The 26,615-nt window shown below is 41.5% G+C and overlaps 3 protein-coding genes across 7 annotated transcripts; 1 reads left to right on the top strand and 2 right to left on the bottom strand.

Annotated features, from left to right (window-relative positions):
• Nucleotides 1-1,804: 1,804 nt before the first annotated feature.
• LOC144537180 (Golgi reassembly-stacking protein 1-like) lies at nt 1,805-6,237 on the bottom strand. Of its 4 annotated transcripts, none has more exons than XM_078280682.1 (9): nt 6,007-6,237; nt 5,421-5,501; nt 4,649-4,852; nt 4,132-4,218; nt 3,888-4,018; nt 3,648-3,786; nt 3,438-3,555; nt 3,221-3,343; nt 1,805-2,832 (listed from the first exon to the last, which is right to left on the bottom strand). In XM_078280682.1, exons 1-9 carry the CDS (start codon nt 6,070-6,072, stop codon nt 2,564-2,566), a joined length of 1,218 nt encoding a protein of 405 aa, XP_078136808.1. In that variant the 5' UTR covers nt 6,073-6,237; the 3' UTR covers nt 1,805-2,563. The 4 variants fall into 4 exon arrangements, with proteins under 4 accessions (XP_078136808.1, XP_078136809.1, XP_078136810.1 ...); XM_078280683.1 differs by having other exon boundaries at nt 4,144-4,218; XM_078280684.1 differs by lacking the exon at nt 4,649-4,852.
• Nucleotides 6,238-7,239: 1,002 nt separating this feature from the next.
• LOC144536935 (chymotrypsin-like elastase family member 1) lies at nt 7,240-9,370 on the top strand. The gene is made up of 8 exons (XM_078280290.1): nt 7,240-7,309; nt 7,408-7,502; nt 7,726-7,832; nt 7,933-8,061; nt 8,358-8,494; nt 8,588-8,733; nt 9,044-9,193; nt 9,302-9,370. The coding sequence occupies exons 1-8, from the start codon at nt 7,276-7,278 to the stop codon at nt 9,311-9,313; spliced, it is 810 nt and encodes a 269-aa protein (XP_078136416.1). The 5' UTR covers nt 7,240-7,275; the 3' UTR covers nt 9,314-9,370.
• A 2,999-nt stretch (nt 9,371-12,369) lies between these two features.
• csrnp1b (cysteine-serine-rich nuclear protein 1b) lies at nt 12,370-22,820 on the bottom strand. Of its 2 annotated transcripts, XM_078280288.1 has the most exons (6): nt 22,507-22,820; nt 19,820-19,898; nt 16,105-16,297; nt 13,961-14,220; nt 13,555-13,851; nt 12,370-13,434 (listed from the first exon to the last, which is right to left on the bottom strand). In XM_078280288.1, the coding sequence occupies exons 1-6, from the start codon at nt 22,530-22,532 to the stop codon at nt 12,460-12,462; spliced, it is 1,830 nt and encodes a 609-aa protein (XP_078136414.1). In that variant the 5' UTR covers nt 22,533-22,820; the 3' UTR covers nt 12,370-12,459. The 2 variants fall into 2 exon arrangements, with proteins under 2 accessions (XP_078136414.1, XP_078136415.1); XM_078280289.1 differs by lacking the exon at nt 19,820-19,898 and having other exon boundaries at nt 22,507-22,817.
• Nucleotides 22,821-26,615: the final 3,795 nt, after the last annotated feature.

The following is a 26,615-nucleotide window of genomic DNA, read 5'->3' as shown; positions in this document are numbered from 1 at the left end:
GAATTACTATATTTCTTTTTTTGTTTTTTTTTACTCGCAGACATGTACATCTAACCATTTTTTAGTGACATAAGAGTCGACCCTGCACATTCACACCAGCCAGAGGGATAAAAAGCAAGATGCACTTTTTTTATGTGGAGACGTGTGACCGTTGGGGTTGAAGCAATTACCTGCTAATTTTCCCCTCCCTTTAGCTTTTTCATTCTTTCCCTCCATCCACGTCTCCCCTGTCCCTCCTCTCCCTTTCTCCGCAGTTATTCTATTACACAATTTGTAATGCTGCAACGACAGGCTGAGGCAACAGTCACTATGCTGGTGCCTGTGAGCTGAGCCTGTCAGGGGTTGAGATAAAACTAAACTGACAAGTGGGTTAATCTGCGTCACAGCGTCCTTTGAAATGGTCACAGAAAAAGGGAGAAAATGAAGGCTGGGCATGTTCGTCCAGAGGTGGCCGCCTTTATACTTCACCTCTTGGCTTCTACTGGCACACAGCTGCTGGCCTTTGCCTCAGGTTGCTTCTTTAAATAAAGCTATCTTCATGTTGCAAACCTAACATGGAGGCAACGAAACAGCATATTCACACTGAGATTAGAAGTAAAAGAACACAAACACCACCTAGCTCTGTACTGAGTTGATTTGAAAAGCTTGAGGCATTTATCTTTCTGCAAAATGTCAGCATTGCTACTATATTTCGGTGTGTAGGCAGAGCCAAAGCTACTGGGCTGCTACAAATTCATCTTAGAAATACGAACCCACATACAGGTGTGCCAGAGGAAAGCTTCCTTTTAAGAATACCACTCACTCTCTGGTGGATAAAGACAAAGGCATTTCCCTATCGTCTTTCTACCCCCACACAGTCTTTTCGTTCCCTTAATGCCCATCCCCCCCCCCCCCCTTAACACAGTAGGCCCCTGGTAAATAATTGAGGCCTATTCCCCCTCTGCTATGGTAGCTACCCTGCTTAGTTTGTTTTGCATTTTCTACCAAAATTTGATTATTTGGATCTACAGTAAAATTACAAAGGATACAAATAGAGAGATATTGAGAATACATTGTGATATACATTATGATTAATGGTTGATGCTGTATAGCCCCATGTGTCAGAACACAAGGATGCTCAGGTGATGATCAAATAGCAAAATTAAATGCAAACATAGGTATCTAAATCATAAGCTAGAGCATCATTTCCATATTAGAATATTTCTAGCCTTTTAATATTTAATGTCCTCTACTTGCTTTTGATTTAATTTTGAAGAGGGCTTTTTCAGCCAACCCGGCAGGTACCGTATATATGCAGCATTGGATGACATGAATGGTACAAACAATGCATTATGTCACTGGGTCTGAGAGGCATCGGTGCTGTTAACTTTCCCTCACTAATGAAAGCTGCTTCTGTTCTGTTAGATCAAACAAATAAATCCCTGAAGAGTTCATGAAGGAGATGTGATTTCTGCGGAAAACACTGTACCGCTTCATGTCATTCATGATTTAAAATATGATACAGAAGCCCTAGAATTTGACAGCAATTTGAATCTGCAGTGGCAGAAAACTGAAGCTTTCCAGCTTGAGATCTAGAATGAGGTGTTTGCTGACACCTGCTGTCTCAAAGCATGAAGTTACACGTCATATAATGCATGCATGCATTTACAGTACTGTGTGTGTGTGTGTGTGTGTGTGTGTGTGTGTGTGTGTGCTGTAGCTACATTGGCAGTCCTCTCTTTAGTGGTTAAACTACACAAAATGCTAAGGCTTTATCACTCTAATTATGCACACACCTTATAAAAAGGAAAAAAAAGACATTAACTAGGCTGCTGCAGGTTTATCTTGATCATCTTCTTTTCATAAATGTTTGAATATCTTTGTCCATCCATAAAAATCTGAAACATAATTTAATTAAAATCCATAGAAAGAGAAGAAACAGAAAACAATCACAGAGCTGCATCAAACATGGCTCACTCATTTACACCAATAAAAAGGCAACCCTACACATAAGAAAGGTGAGTGTTTAAAATGAGACGTAAGGCAAAGAGGCTTAAATGGTAACTGCCTGAGATTCAAAAACCTTTTTCAGGTGTATTCTCAAAAATAACAACATCCACCTAAAATTCCAAAATATAAAAAAAAATTAAATCACATGATGGATCTGTGGGAACTTTAGCTCAAACTTTCTTTTTCTAACAGTGTTACAAACTATTCAGCAGTTTCTAATGGTGAGAACAGCATATTGTTCACCTTTGGCTTTTTAGTGCAATCTAGGATGACTTTTAACAGCATCTAAGACTCCACTAAGGCACCATGCTGCATGATGTCGAGACATACAGTATGCCTAAATTAAAGAGTACATTCATATTGTATTAACCATATTTCCAGTCAACATACTATCTCTCTTAAATGTGCAATTCAACATGCAGCAATGGAACCTGGATATAAATTAAACTTCTAGAAATGATAACATGGCTCATCATCATAAGGGAAGATTTCTGTTTCCTAGTGTGCTCTAAATCTCCTCTAATGCAACTAGCGTCAGTTATGAGTTAAACAGGTTACTTATACTCTGGTCTTCTTAACTGTCTGATGCAGCAGTCTTCCATGTCTTTTCCTCCATTGTATTCTCTGAGCTTAAGGGCTCAAAACTATTTTTTTGCACCTCTGGGATACTCGCGTCACTCAGGTTCTCTGTGGTGACTTCAAGGCCTGTACGGTAATCCGCGGTCTCTCTGCTCGGAGAAGTAGTAGTGACCCGGTCAATAACACCCCCCAGCTCGGTCTCCTGGATGTCTGAGTCTTCTTCCCTCTCTGGAGAGGAAGGTCTTTGGTCAACAGATGATGTATCTGTAAAAATAGATGAACAAACAAGTGTAGGTAAAGGAGAGTTCCACCTTAGGATACTCTATGCTGTTAAACGGTTGCACGGCATTGTTTTAATATCAAACTGAAAGAAAACCTTGACACTGTTTTAGAAACGCTTTGCTATTGTTATTTTAGTTGTGTTGCACATATATTCAAATATCTATCATTTAGGAGGACTTTTTTTATACGGCAATAAAAGAAAAATAATTCACCAACTAAGCCGTTAAATGAGCCCAGACATGCCAGGCATGCAAACAGCTGGTTTAAACCGCCTTCATTTTTCTATTCAAGCCGGATGGCGTTGAAAACATGTAATTGCGCCATTCAGCTGCACAATTCAATCACTTGTAGAGGGTGTAGAGGTACTTACCAAAGCTACACTGATCTCCAGAGTCATCCCCGTAATTAACAAACATGGAGCTCTGGCCCATGTCATTAGTGGAAACCATGTCTGACAAGTCTTGAGTCATCGCTTCGGTTGTGTTGGAAATATCTGCAATTCATTACATTTTGTTCTGTGTGAAAACACATCGACTAAATCAGACACTGAAAACAAATGAATGCTTCTTAAAATGAGATCTGGTAACCTAAGTCCACAGCTAGCTGAGTAGACGAGGATACACACAAGTCCTGCACAGCTCCTTTGACTTGATGCAAATCTATTTCACTGATGCTAGAGGGGCTCCATGCTTCCACTGAAGGCACCTGTGGCAAGAGAACTTGTGTTATAGACAAGAGGAAGACAACTGCTCTCTACCAAAGAACATTTAATAAAAGAAAGATGTGATAACCTGTACCTCAGTGTGGTCGCTTGCAACCAGCTCTTCGCTGCTGTCAATCGCTGTAGACTGCAGAACACTTTTGTTCTGGCTGTTAGGGTGAGCTGGACGAGTTGGGATTCTGTGCAAGTAGCCATAGCCAATGCCACAGCCTAAGCTAAAATTTGAGGCAAACAAAACTAGGGTATTACTATAAATGTGTATTGTGTCTGTACATATACAGGTGACATGATAAGAAAAGGTCACAGCTATTCTTACCTTCCCTCTCCTCCCCATGCTCCATTTGGAGTCACCACTACCTCTCTGCAATTGTCAGTCTGTGTGTTGTACACCAGCAGCTTCAGAGGTTTCCCCTCGTTGGCTTCAATCAAAGAAAAGAAATCCTCTGACTGCAACACAAAAAGAAAGAAATTTCAGATTTTGCGCTGTATTTTGTTCATGAACGTATGCATCTTTTTTATATCCATGTAAAAAAGAATGTGAATAAAACCAGATAGCTTACATCTTGTAATACCTGGTCAGCTCCCACAATGAAGTCATCGTGAGCAATGAGGCCAGCCAAAGCTGCAGGAGAACTGGCTTCCACATCCTGAAAAAAGGACAAGATAGTTATGAAGACATTTATATTTAAAACAATGCATGCATGCATATATATATATATATATATATATATATATATATATATATATATATGTGTGTGTGAATGTATGTGTGACAATAACACACCAACATTTGTCTATTTGGTCGTACCAAATTAGGAGGTACCAATCCTACAAGAATATGACTTCATTTAATTTAGTTTAGGAACCCCTAGCAAATTGGGCACAACAATTCATTCACAACAAGTCGATTTGAAGCCTTCAACTCTTCTTTAAATTCTTCTAACTTAACAAAAAAACTAAAAGAAAATGCCCTGGCTACTACCTCAAAGCCGCCAACAAACTCTTTTATATCAGGCCAGCAAGAGTTAAACAAAAAAAGTTAAAGAATAGCCCCTATAAAGGCTAGACTTGACTTACCAAGACATGCCAAACGTTCTCATTGGCTCCTTCAAAGCTGCAGAAGCGGACACTAGCGCCCAGCAGACCCTGACCACCCCACATGTTACTGGGTATCACCTCCAGTTCCCTCACCCGCTGGGTTTTAGAGTTGTATACTTCAAGTTTAACCGGTTTCTCCACATTGGCCTTTAGAAGGTCTTTCAGCAAGTCACTTTCTTTATTCTGGAGAAACAAGAGAAATGTGGACTATTCCAGCAGTGCAGCAGCGGCGGCGAACCAGTTTTTATGTAAAAGAACATGAAATGAGATTATAGCAGACTCTATGGCCCAGACTATAATTCAGGCCCGATGTTTGAAATGTATTGTGGGGAACACAGAAAATTGGCTGTCAAACAGGGTTTGCAGTAGAAACACACATCAATGTACATTTAAACTGTCCCAAATAAGTTAAAAGGACCAGGCCAAAACAAAGAATGTTATCTTTGTTGTCCCACAAAATAGTATGTGAAACTGCAACTCTACTGTGGTAAGATTAACATTTCTTACATCAGTATCAAATGTTCAAATGTTCTCATCTAACCTTAAACCTAACCTAACATTAAATGCTACTTCTACCTCAAATCATTTAGTCCTCACCTTGTCCCATTTTTTTAATCAAATGTGCTCATCTATTCGATGCCACTGGATGCCACTCATTCAATACAACCCAATGTTTGTCATTTGGTAATATATTTACATTAGGTGAGTGGACATGCCACCCTTTACTTAAGCTTCATAGGTGTCTACTCACAAGTCGGGTATTTCCTATAGAGAGAATGAAGTCAAAGAAGGGCTCCAGACCAGCCCTCAGAGCTGGGGAGTCCTCTTGAACCTGAAATATGAAAAAACAAAACACACTGATGACATTTGGCTGATTTGACAAAAAGGGTGCCATGTTATAGTCGCAACCATGTGTAAACTAACTAAAGATATTGCATTGTCCAGAATTTAGGGAATCTCATTGCGAGATATCACACAGTTGGTGTTCCTCACATGCTATATTTGTAACTTTATAATGTATCCTTGCTAGTATCAGTTTCTGCAATGAGTACGCAACAGTTACAATCTCTAGCAAAGCTAAAGAACCTGGATGTTTGCTAAATGCCACCTCATCATGGGCGGACACCATTAAAGCTGACCACGGTTTACGAGTTACTAACAACCTGACAATTACAAACCAGCGACTGGGTTACTTTCTTCATAGATAGCTACATGCAGCAACAATATTTCTTCATAACTAGCATAGTTAGCAAGCCAGTGAGCAAAAGTGGGTAACCCAGATTCAAAAAGTGAGTTGTGGTATATATAACCTTGCACTACGCTACTACGTAACTTACCCCGTGGACATGATATCCACTGTAAGTTCCCCCATCTGACAAAAACGAGCTCTGTGGTAGCCCCATTTCCTTCGACAGTTAACGTTATAGCTACGTTATATTACTGACTAATTGTCACTGAGGTAGAGTAACGTTAATGTAGAAGTCATTACTGAAAGATACACAGATGATCCAAGCTAGCTAGCGCCAACAACAGCAGCAGAGGTAGGTTGACAGCCGCAGCCACTTCAAAGCTAGGCAAAGCTAATAAATAAAGATGCTAGAAAAATCGAGCCAATATGATTTCAAGTATCTGTGTTCGATTAGTTGCCCTTGACCGGTTGGTTGTTCTACGCGGTTGCCTAGCAACAGAAAACGCTATTGTAAAAGCTTTAATTTCATTCATGAAGAATGGACATTGTCCGTGATCAATTTGAATACAACACGTACAAATATATTTGGCAGTTTGTAGCCTTACATAAAGCACGATTGAGGAAAATCAAGCAACACTGTTTTTCTGTTATATTTCTCGTTAAACTTGATTTAGCTTTGCCTTGTAGGCCTAATCTGATTTGACTGGAGTTTCACATGGGGTCAGTGAGTTTACCACAGTTATGTTCCAAGGGAGAGAACAAAATACAACATTAGCTAACCTAAGATGTTTACAGTTAACTATCTTCCATATTGGTGTATATAAGGATAGCACAAAAGAAAGTGAACATTTTACATTAGGCTACATAAAGAAACCTGAGCATGATGAAAATGGATCATCTGGAGAGATCTTATGTTAAAGCAGCTCAGGATAAAGTTTTAGTCACCAATCAACCATTTAAACACTCAACAGGTTATATTCCCACAGAACATCATAACAATAACGACAATAATGTTTACATTTTAAAAGATTATATTTTATATTTATTTGATTTTATAAAATACTAGCTCCAGAAGTTTCTACATTCCTATCTTAATGACTTTTTATATGCATATATAGGTATTTATGTTTGTACTACATAATTACACATCCGTATCTTCCACTGAAATAGGCTGTCGGGTTGAATAAAGTCATGTTAGCAGGCTGTGGAAAATGTTCTTCTTGTTGATCAGTTTCAACAGCTATCTGTAGGGAAATGTGTATTTGAGTTATGCTCTTTACAGATGGTTCAGTTGAATTGGCCTGCATGTAAATGCAGCTGCTATTCTCCCACCATGATAGTACTTTCTGAAGGTCTTTTAATCTCAAACTGATATAAATACCGGTAGTAAACAGCATCTGGTCCTCAGTGCTCCAACATGATTTGGCTTGTGGCTTGCCTGTCCTGCATTGGTAAGTTTTTCAACATTCAACACTTTACAGTTTTGTTTGTGAACATTAACACAATTACAATACTGTTCTCTCTTTTCATGCTCATGTGTGCACCAAAGGGCTGATTTGTGCTGAAACACCCTTCAACCATAACGTCCACAATGAGAGGGTCATAGGAGGCCACGATGCTAAACCCAACACTTGGAGATGGCAGGTAAAACCTATAAGCACGTCTTTTTTACAGTGATTCTATACAATTGTGGGGCTTTTGTGTCAGTATAATACACATTAACAGTGGTTTTCTTATTTCTAATTGAGCAAATAGGCTCAATATTGAGCTGCTATACTGTAGACCTCATCATACTTATTTGATTTCTGAAATAACATGAAAGCCTCTTATTGTTATCAGTGTCTATTTGTTCTCTGTTTTCTCTCAGGCTTCTCTCCAGTATGATTCATACAGTGATGGTTATTTCTACCACATCTGTGGAGGCACTATCATTAGTAATTTCTACATTATGACTGCAGCTCACTGTATCCTCAGGTTGGTGTCTCACTGTCCTTATTGACATATTATTCCTTGTCTGCTGGATAAATGATTGTAAATAAACACAGTGTGTCTTTGCTTCTTACTTTCCTGTCAGCATGGATGCTAGTCTGTACCGTGTGGTGGTGGGTGATTACAACCTGTATGAGTATGACGGCAGCGAGCAGTTCAGCCGTGTGGAAATGATTCATGTCCATCCTGGCTGGACTGAAGACCTTAGCAAAGGGTAAAGTAAAAACAAGTCAGACCACTTACCTCAATTTAGCCATTTAAAAGCACAACTTATTTTGATAGCAGTGGCCCAAGGGGATAGTTTCGAGGGTGGGGGCATCACATGCGTTCACATTTACAAGTGGGAGAAATCCTGTATTACCCCTTTCCCTCAACTTTGGCCAAAGAGCTGTAGGACTTTGGAATGAGGTGTCTTTCACAAGTTGGTGGTAACAGAACTACTATATACTACTACTACCTCCCCCTCAAGTCAAAACAGTCACAACTTTGCTTCTTTTTTGTGTCTATTAGAAATGATATTGCTCTCTTGAGACTGGCTAATCCTGTGACTGACAACGGCTATGTGGCCATCGCCACCCTTCCCTACCCTCACGAGATGCTGCCTCATGAGTTCACCTGTTATATCACCGGCTGGGGACTCATAGACTGTGAGAAGACTCTGACACACACACAACACATATACTATATGTCCCATGAAAACCATTAATGCACATCTAATAAAAAACACTTTCTTTTCACAGACATAGGGAGCATCCCTGCCATCCTGCAGGTGGCTCCCATCAATGTGGTGGAGCATTCAGTCTGCTCCCAGCCTAACTGGTGGGGCAGCAATGCTTTGGAAACCATGGTGTGTGCTGGAGGGGATGGAGTCATATCAGGCTGCCAGGTACAGCAAACATATGTTTGCATACTTTTTTGATTTCCATAAATGCAAGACCATGACAATTCAAATGTTCTTTTGAATTATTTGTGTCTTATTTCTTTTACTGTAATTTAAAGTTAATCTCCACACTTAAATGGTATTGTAAGTGATCCTTCACTTGCAACTTATTTACTAATTTAGGATGATCACTCTGACATCATAATGCCACCCAGTAGATCTCTGTCTAAGTAAAAGCTATATAAAAGAAGCTGAGTAAGAGGTATATTCCACAGTCTTCAAACTGGAGCCCTATTTTTGTTTCTACCTGTCCCAGGGCGACTCCGGAGGTCCCCTGAGCTGCTTCACAAATGGAGCCTGGACGGTCCACGGTGTTGTCAGTTACGGTCCATCTGGCGAGTGCAACCAAGTGACTAAACCCACTGTCTTCACCAGAGTCTCTTCCTTCGAAGACTGGATCTTTTCAGTAAGCCTCCTGTTATCTCTATAATGTGATTCTGAAAATGTCACTAGTTTTTGTCTGTCTATTTCAGTTGCCTGACTTTTCATTTCTTTGTATGTTTTTTTTCTCCAGATAGTCCTATAGGTGGCACAGTGTATTCTCTCAAATGGAACCTGTGAAATAAAATCAATTTGCATCTCATTCATTTGTGTGCTTAACATTAATTTAGCCAAAGAGTGGCGATAGTGCTTCATGTTAAGACTAAATAACTGACTATAGTATACTATATCATTTGCTTACAACTAGTCTGCAAATGGGGCCACAGCTAAAGGGCCCCTGGGCGAATGGTAACAATCCTGAACCTCTGACCTCCCAATCTGCTGCAATCCCAGTGGATGACAAAATCCTAAGGCTGTTTTAAACCAAAAGACCAAAGAGACTGGACTTATATTAGACTTATTAAGTGGTAACGTGGCACAGAGGTAAAACCTTTTAATGTAGTCAGAATCAAAGAAAACCAAAAGGAATTCTTGTAACATCTACCTAAGGACTAACGAGAACCACATTTTCTTAATGCTGTCCAAATGTGAGCTATATATGCAGTCACCACCATGACATTTCCTTCTTGTCTGGAGTTTCTGGCCATATGTTTGTGGTGGTAGTCAGGAGACTACAGCGTGACATCACATAAAGTGTTTTTCTCTTAACCATGGAGACCAGAAGCCACAGATGAATTCCAGTGGTTTACACACAAAAAAAAACAAAAGAATGTCAATGCATTTAATGTGAACGTGGACTATTTACTTCCTTTAATGCTATAGAAAATGTGATTTTAGTAGGTTAGAACATGAAACCATTGAAAATCTTTTCAGTTAGGAAGCCAAGACTACATAAAATATGCATAAGATAAATCAAAGACTGCAATATGGGCATATTTGCTTATCCTCTGAATCTAAACTTCACTCAGGTTTATTATGTAGCTTAAAGTTCATTTTAACAAAACAGCATATGACAAACAACAGCATTTAGAAAATGTTTTTTTTATTATTTGGAGGGACAGGCTGTCAAAATGGCTTAGATGAAAGAAACTGTTTAACAGCAGGTTAAGGTGTGAATATGTAAAAAATAAAGCAGCTTTGTTTGCTCTGTTTGCTCTGCAGGACCATTCAAGCAGAAATATGTACAACACAAAAGGCAAAAAGTAAGACACGTTCTTTGAAAACAAAATTAAAAAAGCTGTACTGTAATACATTACATTGATAAACACTTACTGTTGCCATTTCTTCATGAAAATTGATGTTTTATACAATAGAAACAAATGTTTGCTTGCAAAAATCAGTGCCCTCTTCATGGCATAAGAACATATATCGGATGGATTTCAAAGTAATCAAAAAGGCAAAAAGCGAATAATACATTTCCAATGTGCACTCAGCACTTTTTCAAAGTATACAAGTAATCAGAAGAAGTTTTAACAAACAGGACCTGCATGCATAATTTCTAAAGGGTCCAGAAAGGTTGTTAAAACAGCTGTAGAAAGGGTGAGATATGTACATCTACTCTCTAGTGTCCTCAGCTGTTCCCACAGGTGACAGCAGAATCACCTTTGAAAGGTGTTCTATCACGAATGAGGCAACGCTTCAATTTTCAGGGTTTGTGTGTGCGATAAAAAAATGTATAATATATGCAGTTTTTATCCACAAAAACCCTTTACATGTGTAATTATCACATAATGTAACCCAAGTCACAGACTTCCAAGAAATTCAGAATACAATCAAATTGATCTTTGCAATTTACTTAGTTTTAGTGGCATTTTGCTAATATATCTAACCATAAGACTGCCTATGAAAAATACTTCAGAATGCTAGAGAGCGATAACCTTCATAAGTATACATATCTCTATAATTCATATATTACAAAGGTTTTCCCAGATTGAAAATTACTCATTTTTCTTTCTTAATAAAATATTCAATTTGTCAGTGATTAGAATTCTTTTGTCAAGCTACATAAATTAGTTACAAAATATTAGTGTAATTTTCTATGGTTACATTATAGGCAGCGATACAATAGACCCATAATTTAGTTTCAGTGATTAGGGGGATTCCACAGTTTTCAGTCCCGAAGCTTATATGGAAGCACTGTGCACACACCATTGGCAGGCATGGCTCCCCTGATAAGCAGGCACATCCAGTAAACTTCACAACACCCCATTTTATTGCCAAAATGTCTTAAATTAAATAACTAATGAAGTGATGACATAATAAGTTATCCTCAAAAATGTTAAATGTAAAAGAGAATAGATATTAAATACTTTCTGATGGACTTGTGGTCCCATTTCCCATAACAATGACTTAATGTGATATGGAAAAAAGGAAGGAAGATTGCACTTTCAGGTGAAAATATCAAACCACAGTGCTTCTTGAGTGAAAGTAGGCTTTATCTGAAATAAATAGAATAAAATCATAAAAAGGAAATAATTTAAAAACAAAAGTTATAATAAAGACAATACAAGCTACAGCTTTAAAATGGTATGAGCATTATTTCTAGTTACCCAGCTCATAAATAAGAAACTCCATAATTTAGCGTTGAACTGTTGAATCGACCCCATAAAACCACAACAATGCCTATTACATAACTATTTTCACAGATAAAGTGCTGATCGAGGAGCTTTTAGAGGGATTTTTTTTTTGTACCATAGAAGACCCTTGGGAGAGATCTTGAGGAGAAAGAGTCATCTAGCTTCAGGATTCAACACAGGGAGGACCCTACCTACTCAAGTCATCTGGGTGTAAGCCCAAAGGGAGGACATGAACAGGACTATGTTGTGATTTGACTCGGTTCCATATGAAGGCCATCACAGCAATGGTCACCATACATTGCCTCCAAAAGCTAGAAAGCTAGAAAAAATCCCTGAGGTGCACATTCAGCTGTGTTGAGATTCCCAACCTGGCCCTGGTTAAGGTTGATTCCTGTTTAGCATATGGTTGGTGATCTGGGTTTGGTTAAAAGAGCTTTCTTAGGAACTGAGAGCCATCATTGGTTTCTATGGGCCTGGGCAAATTGATCTTAATTTGTATCACTTTTAACACTAGCTGCCATCTCACACAGCAATCATCCCAAACTGCTTTGCTAACGTTTTGAAGGCAAGTCTGGAATTTAAACATTTATTAGGCAAGAAGGAAATCACAGCTTCCTTCAAAAATCACGTTGACATTGACTTCTTATGTGCATGGTCGGTCCCCTCCAAAACCCATGATTTTTTTCTTGCACCGTCCACACATTTTCACGTTTTGTCAAACTTTCACAGACTCCATCACAGACAACTTCATGGCTTCCTCCAACAGCTGATTGTCTGTAAATGTGGCAGGGGGTTCTGGGACGGATTCTGAAAGGCCAATCAGCGACTCCAGGAGGCAGGTCCCGGGGTCGCTCGCCGGAGGGAAGCTAGGGTAACTAGGCAACTGAAACTGAAAAAAGTTGTCCATGTGTTCGTACTCCTTGAGGGAGTTGTAGAGCGAGCTGGGCCCCAAGCAGGGGAAACCGTCAAAGAACTCCAGGTCTGACTCCGAGGAGAGGCTCAGGTCCATGTTATAATTTGCAGAGCGATCGATGGTAGGGGAGGGCGTGCGCGGCACACTGCTGCTATGGAATAGGCCGTTTTCCTGGTTGGCGTTCTCATCCAAAAGTTCTGAAATGGTTGTTGCTCGATTGTCTGTGTGATCGCCCAACAGCGCGGCGTCTATATTGTCATTGTCGTCAGCAAAGTCCACCATGCTAAAGCTACTAAAAGCCTCCGTAGATGGCTGTTGCTGTTCATGCCGTTGGTCTGGGCAGCAAGTGTCTTTACAGTTCCCACCGTCCCTGATACTTCGTGAGCCGTTCTCTGCGTCACTGAAACTGAAAATGCGGCTCAGGCCTTTCTCATCCACATCCAGCTGGGTGCGATGCTCACACCGGCTCTCACCTGCCTCAGAGTCCTCACTCTGACCTGAAGAGTCTGATAAATCTGTCATATCGCTGCTGCAACTGTTCTCTCCAGCTGCCGCCAATTCTGAACTAAAGGGGAAGGAGGGCACTGCTGGTAAGGTGGTTGTGTTCTCCTCCTCCTCCTCTGTGCTCGACTGCTCCTCCAGCCTCTTCTCCAGCTCTAGCTTCATGATAGTGTGGATATAATGCGTCTGTACCCTGGTGGAGTTGAACTCAATGCGCCCTTCTGTGTTTCCACAGCCGTCCTTGGTACAGCCACATGGGAAAGAGGAATGATCCATCTGTGGAAAGCAGAAGGAAGTAGTTAAATATCTTGTAAAATTACAGATAAGAAGTCCTAATTGTATTGTGATTGGAGCCCTTGTTGTTGAATCGCAGTTTAGGGGATTTTTGGCTCTTACCTGACATTTGATACCAGCTAGGCTGCAGCTACATGTCTCAGGCTCGCAGAAGCCCTGGCAGTCGCAACCGCAGTTCTCCCTGGAGATCCTCAGTTCATGCAGCTGCCGCTTCTCCTCCTTTTCGATCTTCTTCACACCGGCTGCTTTGAGCAGTCCGTAGCGACGTTTTGGCGGGTAGGGCTGGAGGAAAGAGACCTCGTCCAAATTGGCCCCACTGATGTCGATGTCCTGCTCAGGGATGTCGTCCACCGTTAGCTGTTCCGCCTCCTCGTTCTCTTGGGTTCCGTTCTTAGTTAGCTGGTGAGGACAAAAGGCATCAAATGAGTAATAGTTGTACTGAATTTGCGCATCAGAATTTGGGGATTTTTACAAATTATTTGATACACTTTAGTGCAACTTTGCTCACCTTCAATTTGAGAGCTTCCAGCTTTTCCTCCCTAAGTCTGTTAAGGAATTTTTCCCGGCGTAGGAGCCGCTGCTCCACAGCAAACTCAGCAAGCGAATATGTGCGGAGCGTGCTGTGGCGCTGCATCATGCCTAAAGTGCATCCTCCCCGACTGGGAACACTGGTGAAGCCCTGGCACCGAGGGAAGAAGAACACTGTCACCTGGTCAAAGGTAACTTTGCCCCGTCGTGCTCTCTTGGATTTCTTAAGGATGGATGTTGCTGTTGATGGGGAAAGAATAGATTAAGAATACATCTTGTCTAAGAAGGAGATTGGATTTTTAACCAGATGGTTATTGGTGAATTCTTTCGAACTGGCTTAATTGTTTTTATGTGCCACTAGATGGCATAATGCCCCACCATGTGAAGTCTTGAGATGTGTGCAAACCCTGCTGAACAGACTGTAAAAGGACACCCCTTTGATTCATTGCCCTAGTCCTCAACCAAGCCTTATCATGTACCTAATTAAAACACACTGCTAACAGGAGCCTGAACACACTTACATCCTTTTAAAGTGAAACCTAAACTAACGAGAATCCATTCAGCCTTGTTTCTTGTCCTACTCTGAGACAAAAACCACCCAGTTCTGGAATTTCCTTGTGGTGGCCAACACTGTGGAGGAAGCAGAGCTGCCAGGATCTCACAAACGGGTGAATAAATGCTCGGGGCTTGCGGAAGAGGTCGAGGGTGGAAGTGTAGCTCCAGGACAGGAATAAAAATGGCCCACCCTGGTCTCTGTGCAAGCTGACAATCGCCACAAATGGCCCAGTGACTGAGAGGAGTCAAAGGTCCTTTCTCTGTTGAAAACATTCAGAACCCAAAGCAACTAGCCATCTTTCTATACTCAGACAAATACAATGAAACCATATGGGAATCAAAGTGGAACCATATGTGGGAACAATTATTCAAGCATTATTAGAAATTCCACTTCCTCTGCCCAGTAATATTCAACACAACTTTTGAGCCTTGCTTTAAGACATGTAAAAAAAATGTTGTCCATGTATATGTGAAAAGAAAAGGATGCTATTACTCCACGTGTTGCATTACACCTTTATTATGTGGTGGGGAATTTCTTGTAGATTCCCTTTTTCTCAGCCATGGAGCTTTTTTTGGGACACACCCTGAACAACTTCCCTCCAACAGGAAAATGTGTGTACTCTGTGTGATAATTGAAGCTCAGAGGTTGAAAAACAACCTTTTACCCCAATGCAGGTCCAGACAGTAGATTTACTATGTGGACTAAATCTGTCGCTAGGGGTAATACAGATGAAACAAACTGCCAGTTTCAGCTTTACATCCGTCAAATCCAGTCAGGCTTATGACACCTGCAGGAAACAAATGACACCTACTCTTCTGCCTCTAACAGGATAGCTTTGCAGGCTGTTTTTCCCCCTTCACCTCATAATGGCAGGAATCTTTCTGTCCAACACAAACACCGGATTATAATGGTTTGCACAATCTGCTCCTCTAGATGTGTCTGCAAGCCTTCTTTTCTTGATTGTCCTACCCCCCTTTTTTTGTATCCCTTCACCCAACCTCTTTCAGCACCTGTGCTGGGTGCACGCCCGGGCTTCAGACAAGGCTCTGTGTGTTCCCAGCCTTGGCAACCTGCCACGCTTCTCCTCCTGGCTCCCTGCCCCGCCATCCTGGAAACCTCACAAATGTTTGCCCTTCTCCCCCTACAATCCCTCTCCAACACAGCCGGTCCCCTAAAGGCCAGCAGACGCACCCAGGTCCAGACAGAAACACTGTGAAGCCTCTCGACCAATATCTCTCAAGAAAAAAGGTGAGGCTCTGTCTGTCTGCAAGGCTCTGGGAAGAAGGTGCAGACCGAGCCAAGGTGAGCAGCCACTGCATAATGTGATTAGCCATTTTGCAGCTTTAGGGCATACAATCAAAAGGGGCATTCATTGCAGAAGTCTGAAATAATTTCTGTGAAATGTTTCATGAGCTGCCAGCTGCCTAAATTCCTTAACTCTCCCCCGTTTTTATGGGTTTGTTATCAGAGCCTCCGCAGGGCAGTAAAGACAAGGCAAGAGAATGCATTTAAAAGCATGTACCATCAGCTTTTTCTATGATTTATTGTTGCTGGAAGAGGACACTCACTGTTGAAATGTGTTGCTGGGGAGCTGGGGTTGCTGGGAGTGGAATCCAGGGTGTCCGAGTAGCAGCTCTCCCCCTCCGAGTCCCAGCCTGAGCAGGCAGAGGAGAGGGAGGAGAGTGAGGAGTAGCATGGATCCTCATCCACCTCTTCAAACTTCCTCTTGAGAAGCCCACTCATGGCGTTAGTTCGAACAATCTGCAAGAAAGAGCAGAGGTTGGGGTTATTAGGAAATGATTTACACTTATTTTAACAGCTTTGAAGTTTTGTCTTATGAATGTACAGTAATATAACACAGCCAGAACCAATGAATAAACATGATCTCTATGTTGCATTGACGCTTTTACACACACACACACACACACACACACACACAGCTTTTACAGCGTTATTGGTACAAGCGAGTCCTGTGCTCGGCCATGTGAGACTGTATCCATCCATATCTCGAGCTGCACTTAACTGAGAGTAGAAGATAGCCATGGCGCAGGAAGCAATCAATCAGGCCTATTGACAAACGTCAAAAATGACTGGACCCTTCACCCTCTTCCAAATCTCATCAGCTCAGCAAATGCATTGATTAGAAGGAAGGACCGAGCACAGGGGTGACCAAATTCAGCCATAGACATTTAATTTGAATCATTCCCTTTAGGCAGCACTATCAAATAAGCGGGTCAACGCCGGGGCAATTTCCCACTTGTCCTGTTTAATGTGTTTGCATAGCCCTAATAGTAAATATGTACAGCTATGCAGTCAAGATGTTTTGTTTCCTGCGTGTATTCTTTCAGAGCTCCCGTGAGAGGGGCTGCTGGCTCAGCGATAAAGACAATCAATCCTTTGAGAGAGACAGGCAGGTAGACATACAGACAAGAGACAAGGAGAAAAAAAGATGATCATGAGGGGAGAGAATGCCATTTACCCTCTATTCTTCCAAAATATGGCCAATATCTCTGAAACCTCTTCCATGTACAGGCTTGGTTGATATCTTTAAATCTTTGTTTAGTCCTGAATAATAGCCTACTCTTGTTGCTCAACCAAATCAACCTCAGCGTGTTGCAGGAAAAAAAGAACAAACCACAAACATAAAAAATGAACATGTTGGATGAGAAGGAAGGTTTACGGCTGGTGTGTTTTATGGTTACGGTGAGGTTAATGCATCACGTATCTCTACCAAACAACACACAGTCTTTGTCACAATTTCTGGGAAGCGCGAGGCGACTGCTATACAAGACAAGTCATCATCGCAGTCCGGGGGCCGAGCTCCTGCTAACTTAAACAAAGAGGGACGGAGGGTTGGAGGAGAGGAAGGAAGTGAAGGGAGAGGGAAGACATGACTGGGCTCAAGTCCAGCGCAGACACTCCCTTCCATGATGTGGAATGGGAAAGGAGGCTTTTACTTTACCCATAAATACATCATTTTTACCATCAACCTGTTTACCGTCTTTGGAATCGCAGCCAAATCATTTATAGCTGCTGCAGCTGAAACATGTAAGGAATGCACTTTAATTTTTTTGGCTTGATTTTTTTCTTTTTGGGAGAACTGCAGATTAGATTTAAGTTAGTTCAATTTATGTAGCAAACATGTCAATTATTAGACCGAACATGGCTAGACACACCAAGCCGTCCTGCCAACAGGCTAATTTGTCACCTCTACTCCTTAGAGGACGGCTCAATGGGTCAAAGACATGATACGTCATGCCCAGAGATCCTCCAATGACATTAAAAGGAACTTTAACTCCACGTGTAGCCTGCATGCCTGGTTTGTCTTATCGGGATGTTATGCAAGCGTCAGCAATTGCAGAACAGGAAAAAAAATGCCTAAGCAGGTAAGAAGAAAGGTCATTTTCAGCATGCAACAGGGAGCAATTATGTAAAACCGTTCCTGCCTTTTGACAAGGATAAAAGAGAAATCAGAGTCAAGGGCAAGAGGCTGACACCTTTGTATAGGCAGTGGGGGCAGCTTTGCAGCTGTATGGGGGGGGGGTTGTTATTGCTGCAGTCTGATATTGTTGTCCCCAGTGCACATATGATGAATGAATCACCTTGCAACGGGTCAAGCTGGCTCATACCGTCCCTGCAACAAACAAAAAGGCATCCTTTACATTGTGACCACCTCAGCGGTTTTTCACATTACCGAACCAATGAGAAAGGCAGTCGCTCAATTCCCATCCATCAACTCTCTCGAGCAGGCAATAATCTCCAAATGCCTTTCACAGCTACTAATATTATCACATCATGGGATTTGCCTTGAAACAATTTAGAAACATCTGGGTGCAGCATCTGTTGCTTACATATTCACTGATCAGGCAACAAGTGTGTTTTGAACACCACACCACAGCATACATATAAAAGAGGAGCACACATGGGTACAACTTACATTTTTGACATTACTCCCACCCCCAATTCCCTGTTAAAAAAAAAAAAACATGAAAACAAAGCTGCGAGGCATCCTCAAGGGAGTGCATAGCGCCAGCTAAGCAAAGTCTTTTTAATTAAAAGCTGCAGTGAGGCAGAAGGGGAGAAGAGGGAGAGAGGTTGAGGGGGGGGGGGTGGCTAGTGGTGTCAGAACTGGGTCATTGTCTCTTGACTGCAGTCTACCTGACACATTGATTTGTTAATCCTGTTTAACGGGCAGAAACAATGGTGAGAGGTTAATCCTGGCAAGGGGACGGCTTGTAGTCAATCAGGAGCTTCTCAGCCTGCTCAGCCACTGCCTGCACCCACAGAACAAGGCCAACAGAGCAGGGAGAGCGGATGGAACAAGGGAATGGGTGAAAAAAAGACAACAATCGTGCAATGACTCATTTGAAAAAGGGTGGAGGGAAGGGAGGAAAAAAAGAACAAAGATGAAAGAGAAGAATTCAGAGCCAGCTCCTCAAGTAAGCCGTGCCTGTGAATGTCTGCTCTAAACAGAGAATGGATGGGATCGGACAGCCGAGCCAGAGAAGGAGCACAGCATGTTTTCAATGGCGCACTAAATTATGCATCACTGTCATTCCATCAACCACACACAGGCAGGCAGATAAAGGACGCATCCGCTGAGGTGCTCCCCAGCCAGTTGTCACAGAGTTGGGAAGATAAATCTCTGGCGAGGAGATTTGTCACCAGAAGAACTACACAGCTCAAGTCAGACGCATAACTATGTCATTCGAATAAGATTATCTTGATACATGCAGCTACAGGCTGTTAATATGAATCCCAATTCATTATTATTTTATCTACAGATAGCTCATCAAGTTCTTAAGGAATCTTAAATTATTCCAACAGCTGAGAATGTTAAAAATGTTTAAGTTTAATCAATCACTCATTAAGAACATTCAACAGCAATTTAGCTAATAGCATTGCTCTACCTCTTCACTTTAGGTAATACTTTAAAACAAAAAAAGAGTGGAATTTGTATGTCCAGGAAAATCTTAAAAGCCAAAAGGGAAAAAGAGGCTGCATGCATCCCTGCATGTGTGAAGACATATCCCAGTAGCCGGTTTAAACTGACCCTGTCTGCCCTGCAGCCCAACAGGACAAGTCACAGTTGACTTTGCCCCCTTGCACTGCCTGTCCTGCTCCTGTGCAGCAGATAACAGTGTGGGTGGGAGCGACAAGTCACACTAAACTTAGCCAGCCGAAAGCATTTACATGGCACACTGACAACCCTGTGCAGTGCCTGAATGACTGACTGAGTTGAGTGCTCATAAAATGTGATAATGATGAACCTGGGAGTCTTACTGTGTGTGTAGGAGCATGTCTGGGCAGGCTGCCCCCTCCAGGCTTCATGGTATTGCAGCTCTCACTTCCAGCTCTGTCACTGAGGAGACAGGGGGTAATTGATCAGAGCCATCAAGGTGCCGGCGGGCTGGATTCCAGCGCCTGTACAGCTGGGGAAACACTGGCTTGTTTCTTAAACTCAGCTGTTACTCAGAAGCGCTCCACCTGCTGGAACAAAGCAGGGAGAGCTCCTGTTTTCTCCTCTATGAGTCTGTTGTTCTCCCTGAAGCCCAAAGCTCACTCTGACTGTGCCACAGAAACATTCTGTTCCTCTGCCCCGACCCGGGCACACTCCAATTCCAAAAAGGAGAGGTAGTGGGAAGAAGGAGGGAGGATTGTACCAAACAAATAAATAATGTCATGTCTCCCTGCCACAGGAATTCCTTTCTGGCAGCGCCACTCTTGCTGTAATAGTGGGAGAAGAACACAGTCTCTATCTAAGCCAGATGTGCTTTCTACTGCTTACCACTGGAAAGTCCTATTCCCATAAGGCAGCCGAGCAAGCTACCTCTACTGGCCACACCTGACAGGGTTATTAGCTTGCACGTGGACCTCACATGCCCTCAGCTGCCATTAATCTGCTATGCAGGCCAAACTTTAATAGCCAGGTGATGCCTGCAGGAGTCAGACTGTTACTGATTTGGGTTAGTTTACTCCAATTGTAAAACAGGGCTGATTTTAAGTACACTAATTCCTGGGGAAAGTCTCACTTTGCACAAAGAAATATAAAAAAGTAAGTAAGAGTGTGTGTGTGTGTGTGTGTGTATATGTGTGTGTGTGGTGGATTCAGGGGTCATGCTCCAGTCTGGGACACTTGCAGTATGGAATGCTGGGAGAGGACAAAGCAGATGGGAACTCTTTCCACTGCTGTGTGAGAGACCATGAGCAGACTCCCTGCAACCCCCACCACCACCCCCTCGCCCCCTCTCACAAAAGCGTGGGGCCATCCTGCGTGACCAAAATGAAGCCGGCACAGACAACCTTGTCTGAACCCAGCACTACTGCTGCTGCGTCTCCCAGCTAAAAGTGTGTGTGAGCTTCCTGAGGTTGTGAAACATACACTGCAGTGAACAGGAAGTGGCCATCCAGATCATCTATGCTGACAGCTGCAGACACCACAAGGTTAACCAAGTACAGGATCATATGATGGAGATGAGGGAGTCAGTCATGGATGACCATTATTGAAATTCCTCCAAAAATTGCAAATAGCTTTTGTTGCTTCATGCCATTTAGGTTTAAGAGAACATTTTGGTTGGTTGTTATTTTTAGAGGGATCATAAAAAATATACTATATAGACTAACCTACCTAGCCTACTACACAAGTGAGATATTCAACATCAGTGCACATTCCTGGGAAATGCACGTGAAATGCACAGCGTCAAGTCCTATATTCCCTTCTCTGTAAACAAAGGATCATTCTGCTCTCTGTAGCCTAATTCCAGAAAACATGATTCCAAAAAGGATCCGGGTGAGGTCGCGCTAGAGACGATTAAATTGATTCAGTCAGTCGCTTTATCAAAAACAGATAGTCTGGCTCTATAAAATAAGAGCCTCAGACTAATAGTGCCATTTCTGAATAATGCATTACTAACAGCTTCTGATGAAAATAATCATCTTGTAAATAGGCTAAACAAACAGCAGACACACTCGCTGTTTTTTTTCCAGAGGTTGAAATAACAAACATCATAGGCTATGAGTCATAATTATTGGTTACGAGGAAAATATCCATGTGCTCCTGTGCAGAATTATTCAAACAATGAAGGCGCTCAACATTCCGTATCCACACCTGGCTCATAGCGTAAACTGAGATCTGCACCAAGTGAAAATAAATCAACCATCAATCAAAAAGCAATCATTAAATGTAGCCGAACGTGCACGACGTGAGGTGCTCTCTCCCAGTTGACCCGATCATTCCTTATGATTAATGCTAATTCTAATGACAGCAGCCCTGTCAGCTGTGTGTGTGTGTGTGTGTGTGTGTGTGTGTGTGTGTGTGTGTGTGTGTGTGTTCACATGTAGTGCCTTCAGGAGTCGCTCGTGTTACAAGAGGCGCACCAGCACCACTGAGGTGAACAAGAACAACTCCGCACGGGTTCAATAGGACACAAAGCCGCCCTCATCAACAGTTCACACATAAATGAATCCACATCTGAAAACACACTATAATGTAAAGCAAAACACGCTTGGTGTGAGCTGTGAAGTCTCTACAAACCTGATTAATCAGCGATCGATACATTAATCAAAAAGTGAATGGAGCGGCTTGTTGGAATCTCGCCTAAACCAATACATGATTTTATTCCTTTGCAATCAGATTAAATCACCTGCGTGTAAACCAGCCCAATTAGTTAAAACTCACTTCAGCAAGCAGCCAACCATGTCAATATGTAGGTATAGCCGACAATAAAAGCGTCAAGTTAAACGACTAAATGAAGTGTGTTTAAAAGGAAACCCAGCCAACAAACTGTAAAGATTAATTTCTAACAACATATTGTCACACAGCTACACAAACAGCGCATTTAAAAAGGACTCCAACACAAGAGAAAGAACATTCAAACTATTTGGCTTCCCTCCTCCGCTGAGGTTAAACACATCAAAAACGGTGTTCAGTCACCCACCAGCTCCATTCTGTGTCTATAGGCTGTACTCACCACCAAGTCAAGTATCCGATCACCATTAGGGACTAAATAGCGTTGGATAAACAGCCGATGTGATAACAGTGGAGTAATCCAGTATGGCACGAAGAAATGCAGCGCTTATCCCCGCATATAGACAGCTCTCGGTGCTATTGTCTGTGTGTCTCCGCCGTACGGGGCTCCGTACCAGCTGAAGCGCTTCCCTTGTCTGTAGCAGACTGCCGAGAAGCGCAGCCTTTTTCGTCAGTGGAAAACTCCCTCCTGGCGTCTGGTCTGACGCAGGCGGTGACACAGGGAGGCTGCCCACGCCGCTTCCTGCCTGTCCTCTTATTTATGTGACTCTTGTGTGTCCGTCGATACCTGCATGAGAAAAATACATAGGTCATCTAACGTCGCCTTTTAATATAATAATAGGCCTAATAATTATAAAATACTCACGAGCCCATAAAGTGCCTCTGGTGGTGAGTTTGTGCACATAGCCTATATAGATAGATAGATAGATAGATAGATAGATAGATAGATAGATAGATAGATAGATAGATAGATAGATAGATAGATAGATAGATAGAATTATGCCTATACAAGAATATAATATGATTAGAAAATAAAACAAAACTAGAAACTATAGGAAGGCTAATAAAAACACGTTTAGGTAAAATCCATAACGTGAAAAAAAAGTCTCTATACAATGATAGTGCGTGGTAATATTCTGTACATAGCCTATAGTGCAATGTAGTGTAAGGATAAGGTGTGTAGCTAAGTAAACTATTAAAAAACCATTGACTAATCTGAAAAATGCATTGAAAAGCTGAAAACAGGGCTTTGGAGACACGTGGTTTTAACAGGACAGCAATAATATAGGCTACTGTAGGGTATATTGTCTTGTATGTGGTGCTCTTAATTGACCATATAGCAAATAAGAGTGGAGCCTCTGACCAGTACCTTACATCTTCACATAAAAAAACAATTGCTGGAAACTTCCATAACCAATTTCAGAGGATCTCCAGATTCTTCTCTTTATGAGCTAACTGGTGCACAGTGAGAAGTAAGTGATGTCAGGAGACAGATATCATCATCTCTCATATTGACGTGGGAAGTGTTGTAATGCTGGGTGGTGTGGCTTAGTTCCAGTTAAAGGAAAACACTTAGACTAATCTGATATGAAATGACTCACTTTTTTCAATGGAACACAAAAGTTGAAATACAGTTTCAAAGGTAACAACTGCTTTTACCAAAGTGATCAATATATGCTCTTAAAATGATTTAAAGCATGTCACAGGCACTCAGAGTCGGCTGATATGAAGTCTGTATATACTTTTAATAGTTTTGCATCATAGTGACAGTTCAGTTTATCAGTGGTTTGACAAAATAATTAACACAATTTATTAATCAGGAAACCATGAGATACAGTTGAATTTACACACGATGAGTAATTTTTAGGCCGATTATCATATATACACAGTATCCTAAAAGGTAAAGTTAATCCTTTTATCAATAACCAAGATCAATACCACTCTCATGTCTGTAAAATATAAGGCTACAGCAGCCGTTTAGCATAACTTAGCTTAGCCCAAAGACTGGGAACAGGGGAAACTGCTAGCCACATGGCTCAGTAACAGAATATGTCCCTCTAAAGCTCACTAATTAATACATTATATATTTTTTGTTTACTCCGTACAAAAAAAACAAAGTGTAAAAATGAAAATTTTCCTTTTTACAGGAGGTTATGCTCCGGAATATTTCTTGGCAGAGAGGTGGAGAAAACTAGCCTCATGAGACCATCCTGATCTCGCGAGCTCCAGTTTTCCACAAATGCGAAGCAATCCATCTGGCGGAGTCAGTTTGGAGAAAACCACAAAGCTAATGCTCCAAACTATACTGCTTTAAATTTGACTACTGTAAGGTTACCACAAACAAATAAATAATATAGTCCGGGATTTCCTGATAACTTCCTACGGACATTTCCTGGAATGAACTATGTAAACTGATGTAATTTTGAACTAATTTTAGAGAGAGAAAAAAAGTTCTGTAACAAATAGTTTGAGGTAGTTGGGTTTCTGAGCAGTCAAGCAGAATAACTTGAATGAATACATTCACAATTCACATTTTTCACAATATCAGCACAATAATTGAAATTCCACAGTTCTGTAAACACTGATTGGATCAATCTTAAACCTTTTTCTCCAGAAGCAGCAGCATCACACACCCTTCCCCTCTTCTGCTGAACTCTTCTCAGGTATTTACAACTCTTGCTGCTCGCAGCGAGCACACTGACATGCTCTGCTTTCATTCTCAGCAGGACCTGAACACTGAGGCAAAGTGTTCCGCCAATGTCAATACAGGTGCTTGACTCCGATATTTGGGGAGAGGCCTCCTAAAGCTGTGTACATAGAGCCATGCTAATTGTCTCCTGCTAATAGAGGGCCCTTTTCTCACTAGCCTGGTGAGCCACATTTAGGGCCTCACCCTCAGAGGTAAAGCAAGCACACCAAGCTAAATGACAGCAGATAGTCCCATTAGTGCTCCTATTGTGCCCAAAGTGTCTCTGAAACATGTTTTCCAAGTTTACAAGTAATAGATAATGAAAATAACACAAGATACAGAGTGCAAGTGTGTGGATGTACTTGTTTTCAGTCATTTTCTTTGGAGGTAGTAGTTTTACCTGAGTCATACATTAGCATTAGCATTAGCATGTAAACAAGAGTGAACGGCTTTGTGATAATGAACGTGCTAGATAACAGAGATTATGGCTGGCCACGCAACTTATTTGTGAAGCCAAAGTGAAAATGTGAGAAAAGCTGCAACCCAAAGAGGATGGACTGCTGTGCCCAGGAATATAAATAAATGTTACAAAACAACATGAAGAAATTAGTGTTAACATTTAAGCCCGATTCTGACTGATAAGTGAAAAACATAGTAAAACATTTTTGGTTAAAGGAAACCACTAAAAGTAATGTTTTTTTTATTTATTTTTTAGGTTTTCTATGGTTCAAACACACAATTCCTGAGTAATAGTAGTCAAGATCAAGGTAAATGCATCACATACTGTTACAGCCTAATTACACTGTGAGTAGGGAAGGAGCAATTTTAAGTGTTATTGCAGCCTTCGCATTGTTGTTATTGCAACTAGGAAGAGGTGTAGAGGATCAATCTGAGAGGTCACAAGATGATTAAAAGGGAAAAGGGAAGGAAAAGAGAGCAAATGCTTATGCTATTTCTCTAATGTCTGCACATTTATTGTAAAATACTGGACACCTTTTCTTCTTAAGGTATCTAAAATCATTCAAACTAAAACATTTTTCTAACCACTTTGTTTTTAGGCTGGGCAAGGCAATCAAATACATAAATAGACAAGTTATCAATTTACCTAAATAAACATTTAATAGTGCTATCTGCATAGGGAACATTTGTTGTTATATCTGATCAGACAGAAGATGTTGTAATAATGATACCGTCTCTGTTTTGTTTGTATGTGTCTAAGGTGTGGAATACAGTAGGTGAGGGTGTGTGACGTAGTAATGCTAGTGCGAGCCAGGGAGCCTGTATGTCCAGACAGACTCCACCCAATTAGCTTTCCCGTCGCCCTGTGACTCTTTAGGACACAACAATGAACCATCCACGGCCCCGAGGAAGAAACCAATAGTCACATGTGCAGCAGTCACAGCCATTACTGAGGAATTCTGCTCTCTTTACAAAAAAAAAAAAAATAATATTCACCAACATTAACAATTAGCTCTCTGTTTGACAAGTTCCCGAGAGCCTGGAGACATTCTTCCTCACTCTGCCACTTCTGTGGTTCGCTTCAGCGAAAAGCCTAATTATAGGAGCGTCGGCAAACATCAGATCACTCACACACGTTCAACAGTGTTGTTCTGACAGACGCACATTATGCAATCTAGGTAGCATAAAGACTTGTTGTGAGTTCTTGCCCTGGTATTTGGTCTTTGATGTAGTGTCCATGAAGTTCTTTTGGGATAAACAGGAAATGTCTTGGCGGTGGAACTCATGCTTTTTATGTTGCCCTTTGAAGTCCTCTGTCAGACCCATCAATTCTCTTTTTGATAAACAAGGAAAAGTTCCAAGAAACAGTGCGACTCACACATGTTTACCCTCTCTTCTAAGAG

This window comes from Sander vitreus, chromosome 22 (assembly GCF_031162955.1).
Source record: "Sander vitreus isolate 19-12246 chromosome 22, sanVit1, whole genome shotgun sequence".
Lineage (NCBI taxonomy): Eukaryota > Metazoa > Chordata > Actinopteri > Perciformes > Percidae > Sander > Sander vitreus.
Note: the sequence above shows the minus strand (reverse complement) of the source record. Positions and strands in the feature narration are given on the sequence as shown.